Source organism: Narcine bancroftii, chromosome 5 (genome assembly GCF_036971445.1).
Source record: "Narcine bancroftii isolate sNarBan1 chromosome 5, sNarBan1.hap1, whole genome shotgun sequence".
Lineage (NCBI taxonomy): Eukaryota > Metazoa > Chordata > Chondrichthyes > Torpediniformes > Narcinidae > Narcine > Narcine bancroftii.
In genome coordinates, this window is record NC_091473.1 from 75,715,295 (window position 1) to 75,730,853 (window position 15,559).

The window sequence follows — 15,559 nt, forward strand, 5'->3', positions numbered from 1 at the left end:
ATAGATAAAATATAAAAATGTGTTTTTCAGTCACATTCATGAATTCTCAAAACTATTACTGAAAAGAGAAGCTTTTTTCTTCAATACCACATCTCATGGAAGCAAGCACAAGGCATTTTTTAGTGAGATAGAGAGAAAGACTTTCATGAACTTTAACATCAGTTCACAAAGGATTGTGGAACAATTTCACTGAATATCTTAATTCTAATTTGGCCATAAAATTTACTTTTAGCACTTAGCCTATTTTTCAAAACTCTGTCATATTTTTAGAATAAAGCAAAAATTACAAATTAAAATTTGACAGAAACAAGAAATAATTACTGGTGCTCTTATGTGCAAGATCCTACAAATATATGTGGCATACCTATTTTGTTACTAAGAGCTGTGATCATGGCTTAGGCTATTCAGCTCACATTCTTGAATTATGCATCCAACATGCATATTTCATCCCACAACTCCAAGTTTAAAAAAAAATCCAGGATTTATTCATGAAGATTGACAAAAGCTATTTTAAAGAGTCCTCTTGGGTTAAGGGCTTGTGAAACACCCATCGCGCAATGCATTATTTTCTGTTTAGAAAGTAAAAATTAATCAGCAATAGTAAATTGTTTATGTTAGACTCAAACAAGAATAGCCAATATATATTTCATGTTCCATTAATATTAGACAGCACTTTGTAGATTTATTTATCAATTGTACTTACTGGAAAACAAACTTTGGACCACCATAAAATAATGGACTCCCAACAACAAAACAATACCTTGAATTGTTTAATTCAATAGATTAAAATAAACAAAAAGTACTGAATGTGGGGTTTTTGTTCTGACACTTTTGACATTAATATACAAGATCTTCTGTGCAAAAAAGTGTCTTTACTGACAGAAAGCAGTAAACACAAAAACTTAAATGAAATGGTCATAAATGCACTTGAGTAACAAAAATTTAAAATCCCTGGTTAAAAATTGATGAGAAAATTGCATGTAATACCAAGAAATAAGAGAGGAAATTATTGATAAAATTTATCAATGACAATTACCTTCTTCCTGCATTAAAATTAAAAACATCAGTCTGTCTAAAGGCTGTAAACATTAAGCAAGAACATCTATCATTGTCATGCTCTGAAATGTGATTGTAAATGTGACAACTCTGCTGCTTTGATGTTTAAAACAGAAGTAAGATTGAAAATTGGTGCTCAAAGTAAAACTGTGGTTCTATTTCACTGTATAAAGATCCGTAAGCATGGAACATTAATAAATAAGAATCTGGCCATGAGTTAATTTCTTATCAATTAGAGTCTTCCAAAAAACACCAACAAACACAGACATTTCAATGGTTAATTTCACTTTTTCACGAAACCTTCAGATGGATAAAGTAATATCCATAACCTTGCCATCACTTGGTATTGCCATTGAACAAAATTTATTCCAAAAAGATTTTTTGCTTTTATTTGCATAATAAATGACAACAACTTCAAGCTGAAAGACTTGATAATTCACACAGCTATGGAGTTGAAATGAAATTGATGGAATTCAAATGAAAATGGGATTGAGTAAATTTCTGCCACTCTTGGACCTAGCAAGATACAAACTCTCAAATAAGAAACAAAAGCACACTGGTGACCACAAAGCTAATCCACAATGGCCATGAATGCTTAACTAAGTATTTTGGGTGCAATTCTTGAATCATTCACGTGTGCTGAAACCTTTATAAATAATATCTTCCTCAATTTCAATTTACAGCATTTTCGGTATATCCAACAATTATCTTGCAGTTAATAATTAGCTGAATCTAACAAAAACATTTGTATTTAGATGGGAACTTTAATTTGGTAAAACAGTCCAAAACTGGCTTAGTTGCTGCCTTAGGTTTTGGTCCCGACATTTTCTTGGTTTAACAGATTATTAATATTAACAAAGTTGGGTTTAAAAGTGGAAATTGTAAGAGTTAACAGGAGTGTACAACTGCTGCACCTCACTCCATGTAGTCACTGGGCATAAGTCTGTAATATTTCCTGAAGAAACGGAATTATGAATTAAAAATTGAACCAAAAAAAATTCTTTGGAAAGGCTGAAGAAAAGTTCAGTCACATTTGTGGGCTGTAAGAAGACTCAAAACAAGGAGAGGAAATTGAAGTAGGCTAGGGAGGGAACTCCAGAGTACAAACCTAATTGACTGCAGGAGCAGGTGATGAGAAATGGGACTATACAAAGGGGCAAAGTTACAGGAATGAAGAGTATTTTCAGAGGTGTAATAACTGAGAAAGAAAATTGAACATGGCAATGCAACTTTCATATTTCAGGTTGGTCAATGAAAAGAGGAATGATCAGGCAATCTGTGTAATAGATTTTGGGCAGCAATTAATAGAGCAAGAAATCTGAAAAGGATGGGAGAATAGCCAAATGTGGACAACTGCATCAAGACTTTAGCAGCAGCTGGGCTAAAGATTTTTGTTATGGAAAAGATGTGATGTCAGAACCTTAGCTCAGGGTCACAAAGGAGAAAAGTATTGACGCCTGAAACAGAAGTGAGAAAGCAAACTGAAAATTAAGGACATGGAATACAGCTAAGACCAGCCATTCTCAAAGCACATTTACGTAAAAGCCTCATTTTCTTTTCACCTCATGTGACATGATTTCTTTATGATTTTTTATATATCGTCGGTAGGAGAGAAGTACGGAAGAAACGAAAACTTTCCTGCTTTACAGGGAAGGGGGCTCATTAATGTTGAGCAGACTCAAAATTTAAGGGGTTATAGCCAAAAAAAATTGAAAATGTCTGGTTAAGACTATGGTTGGAATTTTTACCAATATTCAGGTGGAGGAACAAAGACTCAACAATATTTCAAGGTTCAGCATGTAATCTTAAAATAGACTGATGGGTTCAAGAAAACAAGTTGGAATATAAATTCAAGCTCATGAATCTCTCAGAAAGATCCAATGCAAGTCAGCAAATAATCAAACAAAAAAAGAAGCAGAGACAAGTACAATAAATTCAGAAGTGCCAAGCAACCTACTGTTCAGTTTGAAATCGTCCATTCATTTGGATTAACTTTGCATGTGTCTTAAACGTGGTGCATGCAATTCACTTTAATTTCACGTACCTGAGGATACAGATGCAGACTTTACATCCTGACGTTAAACGACAGAAACCAAATCTTTGTTTGCTTTCAATATCGGTTAGCACAAAAGTGAAGTGTTGTCCCACCTGACTTCGTGAAACCCTGAAAAGAATGATGTACAAACATTAAGCTTCCATGAACAGAATACCAGCTGAATTAAGAGAGATAAAGGTTGATCTGCAATTAAGGAAATTGAGGCAATAAGCATAAAAGAAGTACATGAAGAAATAATTTTTAAATATTCTAATTCTCAAATTTTCTGCTATTTAAATTTGTTAATTTAATTAACTTATGTTGATTGGAATCTGTAAACCTTATTGTTGAACACTGTTGATCTTTATAATGCTCTCTTCAGTGTGCCCAAAAGTGATACGAACAAGAATTTTACTGAGGTCTGCAAAATGATTGGAAGAGGGAAGGGAAAGGGAACAATTTTCTAAGAGCAAATGGTTTGCTGGTACAATTTTTGTTTAAAATCAACTACTGAGTGAAAGCTTATAAAAAATACAATAGTGAGTAGCAAATAACTTCCTCAAAAATTATGCATGCAACTGGAAAGATTTGGATAAAAGATCTTTTTTTCACATCTTAATATCTAAGGACATTTAAATTTACCAATTTATTAGAGATGATGCTTTTATTCTTTTTTAAGGAACATTAAGAGTTGATGCGCTCAAATTAAAGGAAACTAAGCAATGAGATAAACTGTCCCAAAACATTTGTGCATCTTTCATTGTATTTACTCAAGTGTTAGACTTTGCCTCAGCAACAAAAAAACTTTATCTCAAAGATTTCAGTGAACTCATTGCTTCAAATGTTGTATTTTCACCAACACACAATGAACTTAATTTTTTTGTGCACAATTGATTTATGTCATCAATACAAGCTAATCTCCCCTTAAGCATTTGTGGCACAGCAACAATTTTTAAATGTTTATCTAAATGTGGTCACACAGAATGGACTTAAACAGAGACCTTCAAAAACTAAATGAGAGATTGAAAATTAGGTCAGAGGGGAAAATCATTCCAGAGGGAAAAGAAGGTGCCTCTTCCCCACAATAAGTGAAGCAATCTATCTAAATTCAAGGCCCGGGCAACATGGCCAATGTTTTAGTAAGGTGTGTTTTGTTAGTATGTTGAATTAAATAGAATTGTCTAAGAAGTAAAAGATCAATATATGTTAAATCATAGATGTGTATCTAAATTGCTGTCATTGGAAATATCTGAAAAGTTCGACAGGCCTGTGCTGAAACTCTAGCACAGAGATATTACACTGATATAAAGTTGGTGTCCACTAATAAGTGAGTGTGAGGAACATCCTCGCCTTGGAGAACAGCAGAAACTGAGGTGTCTGATTATGGCAGAGGCTAATGGTGAGATGGAGAATGAAAATACACTGCCACTATATCAAACCAAACCAATGCACTGCAGTTGGTGATTGTGAACATCAGGCTAAAGTCTGATGGAAGGACAACCAGAATGTTGACAAAGAATCTGTGATAAGGGTAGCCAGGTAGAGTAGTGAGGAATGAGTGTTGTTTAACTGCCATGCCTAGAAGGCATTTGATTATTTGAAGAATAGTGGGCATTTTTTATAAGACTTTTAAGGTCTATAGTCGGTTTACTTACTTGACACACGCTTGATTGTCAACATGAATTGATTTGAAAAGACATCATGAAGGAAAAGGAGGAGCTAGCTTCCATGGTCTATTGTGAATTCCATTTGGAAAATATCAGGTGTCAAGAGTAAATGGATGTCAAGTTTTCAAATCACTAAACTATTACCTGAGCAACACGAAGGCTGATGTTAAGATAAACAGGCTAGAGACGTGAGTATATGGGTCAAGAAAGTGGAGTTCTGTTCCAGAGCTGTATATTGTACTGTAAGAAGTAATTATACCACTAAGAATTTGCCAGCACCAAGAATTATCACTTGCTCATGAGAATGAACCAGTATGTTGGAAAAGGGATGATTCAAAGAAAGGAAAGTTAATCAAAAAATGAATGAGTAAAAAAAACAGCCAGAAATGGAGCTTTGTGCCTTGCAGGTGAAAGGGAAAACAATGCAATTGAACCACTAAAAGAGAGGGAAATGAGAAATACAAGAAGAAACCATTAGAACTGAAAGACAGGAGGAGATTGTGGCCCAAATAAATATTCTTCATGTATATACAAGGAACAAGGTAAATAAGCTGCAGACAAATCAAATATGTAGAATCCAACTTGTTCACTGTGACTGAGACAGAGGTGCAAGATAGTTTGGAACTGGGAACAAAATGTATCAAGTTTTACGGTTTTCCAGAAAGAAAACAAAAATAGTAGAAAACAAGCCACTGTTCACGTGAATAAGAATAAAATCATGTAATTGAGCAGAAAATGTGCATTAAAAAATAAGATGGTGAAAGGAAACAATGGAAAGGAAGAAGAAACTGAAAGAGGCTCATGGAGTTGTACATCACCCCTCCAGGAAGAAATGTCAAGTGGCAAAATGTGTAAATGAAGAAAATAAACAAGGTTGTAGCAAAGTCAGGGTAGTTTTAATTAAAGGGAAAGCACTGATCAGGGTGCTTTGGGAATGAAAGGTAGTAATCTTGAGGAATGTATTTCTGGATTAGATCCTAGGTTCGTTTTCTGAAGCTCCTTTCTCCAGAACTAATGAAAAGGCCAAATGGATTTCAGTAATGACCCTAATTTAGTGAACAGATTGATAAAGCAATGTTCAAAAAAGGAGAAAAGCAATGCAGCTGGTAAGATTCTATGTTTGGTACACCTGACCTCTATCTGTCAGGATAGAGGAATTCATGGGGAAAAAGACAAACCTTCTAAAGGTAAAGAATCAGGGAAAAGTGAGAGGTGGTCAAGTATTTACTGCGATTTTGAACATGTTTACTCCCCTGAGAAGCAGGAACTCTTTTCATAGTTACCCATAAAACATTAACAATGAAAATAAATTACTTAAAAAAACACACAATCTAGGACAGCAGATGGGAAAGGTACAATGAACAATAAAAAATGACCATATCGAGACAATATATTCAGTAATATTAAATGAAAAGAGGCCTGCCAGTACAAATGTGGACCCTTTACAAATAGACAACAGTGATCTTTTAAATAAAAAGTGGTGAACATGTGATTTCCTTCAGCAGAAGATGGGAATTCACATATCTTGAGAAAACGACTAATTCAGGAATCGGAGCCACAAAAATGAGTGAAAATAAAAATGACAAAAATAAAGAAAGCACTGAGGGGTGTCAAATCCTCATGTCATCCACACTTTAGTTGTAAAGGAAGAGAGAAATAAGATTCATGTTAACTTTTCAAAATGTTCTCTATTTAGGAAGTTATATTAAATTTGGAAATTGTGCACAAATGTCCAATATTTAAGAAAACAAAAGAGGAAAATTAAGGTTTAGTTGATCATGTGTGGTTGGAAAATTAATTAATGGGGAGTGCCAATGAAAAACAAATTGAAAAGATTCAGTGGAACGCCAAGTTTTTCAAGGTGATTGGGCAGCTATCTTCTTCATGCTGTAAATACTGATGGAAATTATTTATTTCATTGGAGGGAGCCAGGGAGGGTATGAATCGGCTGTTGAATCAAGTCTACTTCTCTGAGGTCAAAAGCAGTGGAGTGGGCAATGTCTCTGGTGGGTTTTCACATGAACTCCCAGGTACCTGAGAAGAGACAAGTTGTCAAAGCTACAACTCACAGAGCTGAAGGCAAATTGTGGAGCAGGTGGCAAATTAATTGTGCAGTAAGAAACAGGAAGGAGAGATAATGGGCAAGTTCTCAGATTGGCAAACTTGAGCAGTGGGGACCCACAAAGATCTGCTTTAGGGCTGCAATTACTCATCATATTTATAAACAACTTGGATGACTGGAATGGAAAGTCACATCGAAGTTTGGTAATGACATAAAGTTTGATGGCACTGTAAACTGTGTTGCTGGAAGCATTGCATGACAAATTGGTCATTCCAGATTTAGCAAATAGTGAAGACTGCAGCAAATGGATTTCATATGGACAAATGTTATCAACTTTGAATCAAAAAAAAATGCACTGGCTGTAAGATAAAAACTAGAAAGGGTGGAAATTCAAAGAGATCTTGGGGCCCACGTATAGCACAATTTGGGGCCTATGCTCCACAATATTATGCTGTCCCATATAAACCTATTCTATAATCATTTTAATCTTTCCATTCTCTACAAACATAACCCTCCAATTTTCTTATATTCATGCACCTATTCTTTTAAATGTCTTTTAAATGTCCTTATTGTATTAGCTCCATCACCAACATGCCCATGAGTTCCCACAACCTCAGTGTAAAAAACCTACCTCTAACATCTTCCATAAATTTTCCTCCATTCACTTTAAATGGATGTCCTCTGGTATTGATCATTAACACCCTGTGGAAAAAGATGCTGACTATCTACTCATTCTCAGCCCTCCATAATCTTATACATGCTCCTCGCATTGTTTGTAACTCCAAAGAGAAAAGCTCAAGCTCGCTCAATGTTTCTTTATGAACACATATTATCAACTTCAAGAACAGGCACAGAAAATTATCTCGAATTAATAAACACTAATATTTATATCGAGAGGGTTGGCAGACAAAGCAACAGATACCAACTTCATCCAAGTCTTTGTTAGGTCACATGTTAGAGCACAAAGATAAGTACTGACACCAATTTAGGGATTCTAACAAAGTTAAATCCGGACCCTCAAGGGTTAAATTACAAAGACCCTGATTGTGTTCATGAAATTTCAGATGATTATGGGTGATCTGTCTAAAGTTTTGAAAATATTATGAGAAGTAGTTATTTTTACTTGTTCGGTTTAAAGGAGGTGCTCCAAAATCAGAATTAAGATTTTCAAAACAAAGGGCAATTGATGTGTCATTAATTCATAATTTTCTCCTCAACTTTTGATATCCGAAAGGTATTAAGGAATGTCGAGAATGTACGAAAGTCAGATCACAAATCATCCACACTGAACAAATGCAAGAAGCCAAACTGCAAGGTCCTTTTCCCAATCATGGATGGAAATTGAAGAATATTCAAGCCTTTGGGGTCTTCAGAACAATGTGCTCAAAAGATGAAAATGATGGTGAAATTGTAAGATGATGGGTGAAAAATAGATTCATTGAAGAGCTTCAGCTTCATTCTGTTAAAAGAAATATTGACAGCAATCGAAAGAGCTGGTGAATTTGCTTTTTTGAAATCCAAATTGTGTCACCAAGTACACCACTGGATGGCAGCAATGAAGCCTGGTTTTGCATATATAAGCCTTCGATCAGGCACATTGGGATCTTTCTTGAGCCTTACAAAATTATTCACAATGGGGTGGAACATGTTAAGAGCATGTTGCCAGTTAAAAAGGACAGTAGTGGGGATTTGGCTTTCAAATACGATCATTGATTGAAAGAAAATCTGCCACACCATTAGCTACAGATAAGATTTTTTTCCAAATGAAAGATTTTGCTGTAACTAGAAGTGTACACCGAATTTTCAAGCAATCATCTGGAACACATACAGTTTTCTGTTTCAGAAAAGTCCACAAAAATAGGGATTATTTTCCACACTGATATTTTAGGAAGATTTTTTTTTAATTGGACTAAATTATATTTCAATGCAGAGGGCAAAATGTAAGAGGACAAAAAGGGCAGCACGGTTTGTAGAGGAATGGCACAGTTAGTGTAGTGGTTAGCATAACACTGCTACAGTGTCAGCAACAATGGTTCGAATTTGGTGCTGTCTACAAGGGGTTTGCATGTTTTCCCCGTGTCTACGTGGGTTCTTGCCGGGTGCCCCGGTTTCTTTTCACCCTTCAAAACCTACGGGGGTTGTGGGTTAATTGGAAGTAATTGGGCGGCAGCAGCTTGTGGGCCGCATGCATGCTCCATGTATGTTTATAAGTGTGCCGGTATGTCACTCAGTTCTGTACCTTTCAATATCAAAGGGGAAGCAAAACTTCGGCACAGTCTGCAGCACTTCCTGCAAAAGATAATAAAAAATTGTTAGGCTCTTGAAGGATTTGGATCAAATCACTACAGTATGCACCACAAGGACTGAGAAGCCCTCTGAATTAAAATCACAGACAGTTGTTTCTGTGTTGAAATAATCATCCACAGTGAACTTCATCGATTATTAACAAGAATCAAATTTATGCTTCAGCAGACTGGACTGACAATGGTGAAGAAGCACCAGGAGGGAATAGTTTGGCCTAAAGGGCATTAACACCCTTTCTCATCCCCACTGGGATCCCCTTCAACGGGACCATATGGATTTTACAAGCAGCACTGCACCATATGGAGAAGCCATGTCTGCTGATACATGCATCCCAAACTAGCCACCAGCTACTCAATATGAAACTGACAATGAAGTAGAGAAAAAATACTCAATAACAGCAATCATAATAAAAGTCCAGAATTCAAAGTAAATAACCCTCTGTAGGTTTATTTTAACCTCAAATGAAATAGCTATGACACTTGCTTTAACATTAGCATTCCCCTGCAAAGTTACACTCCACTGTCTAATTTTTGGTTGATCTAATAAAATAACATGGGATCATCAATAACAATTACTATTTGTTTACAAGCTGTTGACCATCACCTCAAGTCATTTTTAAGTCTCTCAATAAAACCTGCAGAAATATGGAATGGCTTTTAAAAATGTTAAAATGTTCAGTTTCTTGGTGTGAAGTTTTCCTTTGCAGATAAAGAGCAGGACTTCTGAACTGTTTTAAGATGGTTTTTATTTTTACACATGTGAAGGACCCTGGCAGCTTTCTTTCAAAACTTGGCTTGCATAACAAAATGAACTGAGAGCCAGTGATGTGAACTGTGCTTACAAAGCTGACACAATGGTCAACTGAAACAAATCTTAATCTTTCTACTTAGTCTTTAAAAGAGTGAATAGTCCTTGTTTGTGCAGCCAAATCAGCTCATTTGGGCGATTGTGATGACATGCTCACAACTATTAAAAATGCCATCTTTCAGAACCTTTATTTTCCATTCTGTTTTGAAAACCAATTACATTGTACTGGTATTGAGAGTCGATAAAAGTTTCTCATCTGATTTATAAATGCAAGGTCATATCTTGGACTCTATAAAACTCACTTGATCGATATTTATCAGTTCTCATTTATTCATAGGGTTAATACAAAGCTTGTTTTATCAATTACAGTACGAGTCTAAATCTTATAGATTTCATTCTTTAACACAGCTTGAGAAAGTTACAAAAGATAATTTTCCACATTAACTTAACATTTACAATCTCAAAGGGAAAAACAGGCAGATGCAAATCAAATCATTTGTTCATTAGCTCTTATGGGCAAAATAGTTCCATTCTTAATGATCAAAACAGAATATTGCTCAACAGAACACGTGTTCTATTAATATTAATCCTTGCAAAACAAACTTTTTTAGCAATACATACCAGCATCTAATTGCCAGTATTTAGAATTCCCTTTTTTTTTCCCCCATCAGAATAGAACCCAAGCTCTCGACTCGCTTTCCAAATGGCATAGGCAACTCTCAGGGGAAGGTGGAATTTTTTTTTTTAAAAACCTCAATGCTCTTTTAAATTCATGCAACCAGCAGGTCTATAGACACAAAAACAATTCAGACAAAAATTGTTTGCAGCACTTATGGGACTGACCATCTCAGCTGACGACTGGAACTCCCATGATAGCAGAGATGAGGTTACTTACATCAATCAATGAGACAGTGCACCAGCTCCACAGCCAGATCTCATCCTAATTAAAAGGCACTATCCAGCACCTTCACTCAATGAAATATTGTACAATGTAAACCTAATATACCTTTCAATACTGTGGACCTCAAGTACCATGCTAGTAATAAATAATCTACAGTGAATGGCCATGGCAAAAATAACATTTACACTGATCATCTAGCTATGTATCACAACATCACATTTATTTCTGTTCACTTATTGATGAGCTCAGCTGGGATTTTGCTGTGCCAAAGCACAGCAGCATTTGCTTGCAATCATTTAAAAAAATAGTACAATGTGTTCACAAAATCCACCTTTATTGGCATTTGGTAAAATTCTACAACTGAGTAGAGCTGGATTTTTTTCAGTTCATAGTTCTAAGTGTGTCAGCAATTTTTTTTTGACTTTTTAACTGAGAAACAGTTATTTTCAGTCATAAATTGAACATAGGTCTGGAGTTGCATCGAATTTTGGTCCAAACGATTAACATTCAACTGAAGTAAAATCAACAATAACATTCAAACTTGTCATCATTCTACTAAATGATCAATACAAACCAAAAAGTAAAGGGATTAGTCAGTACTATTTACATGGAATTTTTTCTGTTGTGTTCTTAAATAAAAATTAATGGAAATATAAATTCTGCCTGAAAAGTTATTAAAAGTGTTTATCAGAGGGGCAAAAACTAAGCAATTTTCTCCAGTAGGTTTTCATGGCTTTTTTTTCCAGTTTCAGCAGATATTTAAAAAAGACTTTTAAAACTTTAAAGTGCAATCTGTGTATTGGGTTTCAAAAATTTTCTGGAGACTCGCATCATGCAGTTTGACAATGGAATGAATGCTGAAGTTACAGTTTCTACATCCCTGACTTCATTGCATGGGCTTGATGGCTGCATAAAACTCCTTCCTCCCAGTAGAAATACATAGGCAGATTTCTGGACAATTTTTTTCTCTCCCCAAAGTTACAAGCAAAACACAGCAGATACTTAGAACTATTGGCAATGACTTATTGCAAAAATTAAATCATGAAGTATATATACACAATCCAGTGATCATTGGGGGAAATCAGAGATGGAGAGGATAAGCAATTTAACTATTTGGGAGTCACTATCTTGGAGGATCTTCCAACAAACTAATGGGATCGTGAAGAAAGCACGTCAGCGCCTCCACTTCTTCTGGAGTTTGCAGAGGCTTGGTATGACACCAGAAACAACTGGAAAATTTCTTCAGATATGTGGTGGAAAGTGTACTGACTGGCTGCATCACAGCCCTCCGAAAGGTAGTGGACACAGCCCAGGACATCAAAGGCAAAACTTTCCCCACTATTGAGAACATCTACAGAGAACACTGCAGTCAAAGAGCAGCAGCAATCATCAAGGATCCACACCACCCAGCTCATATTCTCACTGCTGCCAAAAAGGTATAGGTGCCTCAAGACTCGCACCACCAGGTTCAGAAACAGCTGCTACCCCTCTACCTGTAGACTCCTCAACACCAAACTCAGTCAAGGACACATTTAAGGACTCGTATATGTACTTCATTTTTTAAAATTCTCTCTTGATTGCACAGTTTACCTTCTTTATCCATTAACAGTTCTTTATTTGTTTACATGTATATGCTGTGTACAGTGTTTTTTTGCACCCAATTAATGGTAATTCTGCCATGCCCGCAGAAAATAGAATTTCAGGGTTGTATGTGGTCATGTGTGTACTGATAATAAATCTGAAATCTATAGTAGATAATTGCTCCATCAAAATTAACATTAGTCTTCAATCCAATCCCATATTTTTCTTCACTGCAGCAATCCTTGGATACAGAAGCAGTCTGTATGTGGTCTTGTGAGTGAACGTTGCTCCATTTTGGTAAGACAAACACAAGGCTTGAAGATGTTATTCAAAGTGCAGATTACTGTCCAAAACAGCCAACTATAATGTGCTGGAAGTAGAAGGACCTTTCCACAACTACAGACTGTCAAACTTGCATTCTTTTCCAACTTAAAATCACATCATCAAAAAGATCAAGTTGAATGATATTTGGCCTGGGCCAAATGTTTCATCTCATGAAACACAACAAAAAATTAGAGCTTCTTTCTGAGTTCACCAACTATAAAGCTGCACCAAACCAAGCCACAAAATCAACGTATATTGGCAGTTCAAAAAATATTTGGGACAGTAATGTTAATTGTCGATGAAGACATCACTGTTCACAAATCAGTAGTTGTTCATGGAAATAATCAGTCCACAAATCTGCAAAGTGAAGCTCACTCCTTTAAGTTGAAGTGAAAGCAATAATTCTCATGGACATCAATGTAAGAAATGTGATTCGAAACAAATCCTCAGGGAAGGATTGTGTAAAATTTCACAATTTACGATATCATTCCACATGGAAATTGGGAGCAGATTCATCTACAATGGATGCAAACACTCCAGATTCAAGTTAGCTGATTTAATAATGGATCTAGTTAGCTGGTTAAATTGAATGAGATATAACATTTTAAATCTTTCTACACTCACCTCAGTAATGGCTGGATATTTTTAGACGCTTACATCGTGAATATTTTTTTAATCCATGAAGAATAAAACCCTGGAAGAGCACTTTAAAACCAAAATAAAAACTGCAGATACTGGGCAGTACAATTGGTGGATGCATCACAGGGTGGTGTAGGAGCTTCCATGTCCAAAATCTGCAGAACATTATATAAACATTCCACCGCTCCATCGATTCTACACACTCCTTCCACTGTTGGGGTAAGGCAGCCACTCCTGAATGACATCCCACCTTGGACTCACTCTTTTTTCCCCCACTCCCATCGAGGAGAAGCTTCAAGAGTGAGAAATCGCACACCAACAGGTTTAAAGACAGTTTCTTCCTCATTATCAGCAGACTACTGATCAAATTCCCGAGAAGTGCCTTCATCCTGCCCATGCTGTATGCTAATTGATATTTTTTCATTCGAACTCCATACAACTTGAGAGACCACTTGCTAGACAATTGTACCAGGTGTTAAGTGACAATATTTTATTTAAAATTTTTGTCCATTCATGTAGTCAGTTACAAAATTGAAAAGATACGAATAGAAAAATATAAATCCATTATAAGAAAAGCAAGCAAAGCAGAAAGGATTGCAAAGAAAGTGTCACTCACCACACAGACTTCCATTAAATATTCTATTTATTTTTCTGGAGAAGGTTAACACAAGTCTCTAGGATGAGAAAAACAACTACAAATTTATACCTGAAATTTGTAAATATGGGTGCAAAATTTGCAAAAATATATCATATTTATTTCTTAAATTATTAGTAATCTTCTCAAGGGAAACACAGCTATATATCTCGGCATTCCATTGTGCCATACCTAAATGTGAATCAGAGTTCCAAGTAACTGCTATACATTTTCTTGCAACTGCTAATGTTATTTTGACAAATTCTAATTGGTGTTTAGATCATTTCAATTTTGATCTTGTCCCCAAGATATTCCCCACTAAAAATAATTCTGGATTTTGTGAAAACATAATTGCTGTAACCTGTTCTAAAAAAAAAGTTGCTAAATCTATCCAAAAAGGTCTTATCTTGGAACTTGCATATTTGGAAGAGCCCGACCCCCACTCTGTAATCCCAGCATGCAAACCAGATGCTCCAGACCAGCCACAAAGCAGGTGAAGACCAGGCCAGCAGGAGACATCTCTGCCCTTCAGGACTGCTTCGAGAGCACTGACTGGCATATGTTTAAGGAGGAAGAGACAGATGGGGTGCATCAAGTTAGAGTACATGGCATATTAATAATATTAGAAAGTGCAGCGATGATGTCACAGTGCCCAAGACAATCACTACTCGCCATAATCAGTAGTTTTGAATGACTGTAGAGGTGCTTGTGCTATTGAAGAACCACTACCTTGACTTCAGACCAGGTGACAAGGCAGTCTTGGCCAACGCAAGAATCAAGTTGTCCAAGGCCATCAGAAAGGCAAGGAGGGCTCATATACGGAGGATTCAGAATCACTTCCAAAACACCGGTTACACATGGTGCAGATGGATGAGGATCCTTGCCCAACCACAAAGCCACACCAGCTGCCTGTGCCATGGATGCCTCCCTCCTGGACACTTTGAATGATTTCTACGTGTACTTCGAGGTGACAAAGGACATGGAGGCAAGGAAGTCCACACGTACAGGCATTGCGTCTCACGAAGGTTAAAATGAGAAGGATGCTGCTCAAGGTCAACCCATGTAAGGCTGCTGAACCAGATAACGTTATTGCCAGGGTGCTCAGGGGATGTGCAGACAAGCTAGCTGACATCGTCACAGACATCTTCAATGTCTCCCTGAGCAGCGCCATTGTTCCAACATGCTTCAAGGTGGCCACTATCATCCCTGTGCTAAAGAAGCCCTTAGCAAACAATGGCTGTTATAAATGTCCAACATGGCAGGGAGAGAAACCCTAATTTTTCTAAGTGTGGGTGTGGTCCTGCAGGTCACGGCCGCAGATGGTGGCATTGTCCAAATAGGGGTACGTGGCCTTAAGCCTATGCTGGTCTACCATCCTGTCCATTTCTCTCTGAAAGACGGAGACACCGTTGGTAACTTCTGTAGGAAGTGGTAGAGGCAGCCGTCTACCTCGAACGCGGTGTACTGGCAGTCCTCTGGGTAGATGGGGAGCTGGTGGTATGCCTATTTTAAATCCATGGTGGAGATAACCCGGTATTGGGCGACCTGG

At 36.7% G+C, this 15,559-nt stretch overlaps 1 protein-coding gene across 10 annotated transcripts in view; it reads right to left on the reverse strand.

Moving 5' to 3' along the window:
- The window catches only part of dennd1b (DENN/MADD domain containing 1B), a 399,979-nt gene that overhangs the window by 197,842 nt on the left and 186,578 nt on the right, over window positions 1-15,559 (reverse strand). For all 10 annotated transcript variants that reach the window (XM_069937870.1, XM_069937871.1, XM_069937862.1 and 7 more), the window contains 2 exons: window positions 9,060-9,109; window positions 3,101-3,220 (listed from right to left, as the gene is read on the reverse strand). In XM_069937870.1, coding sequence (XP_069793971.1) covers window positions 3,101-3,220; window positions 9,060-9,109 — 170 coding nt within the window. The remainder of the gene's footprint in view (window positions 1-3,100; window positions 3,221-9,059; window positions 9,110-15,559) is intronic.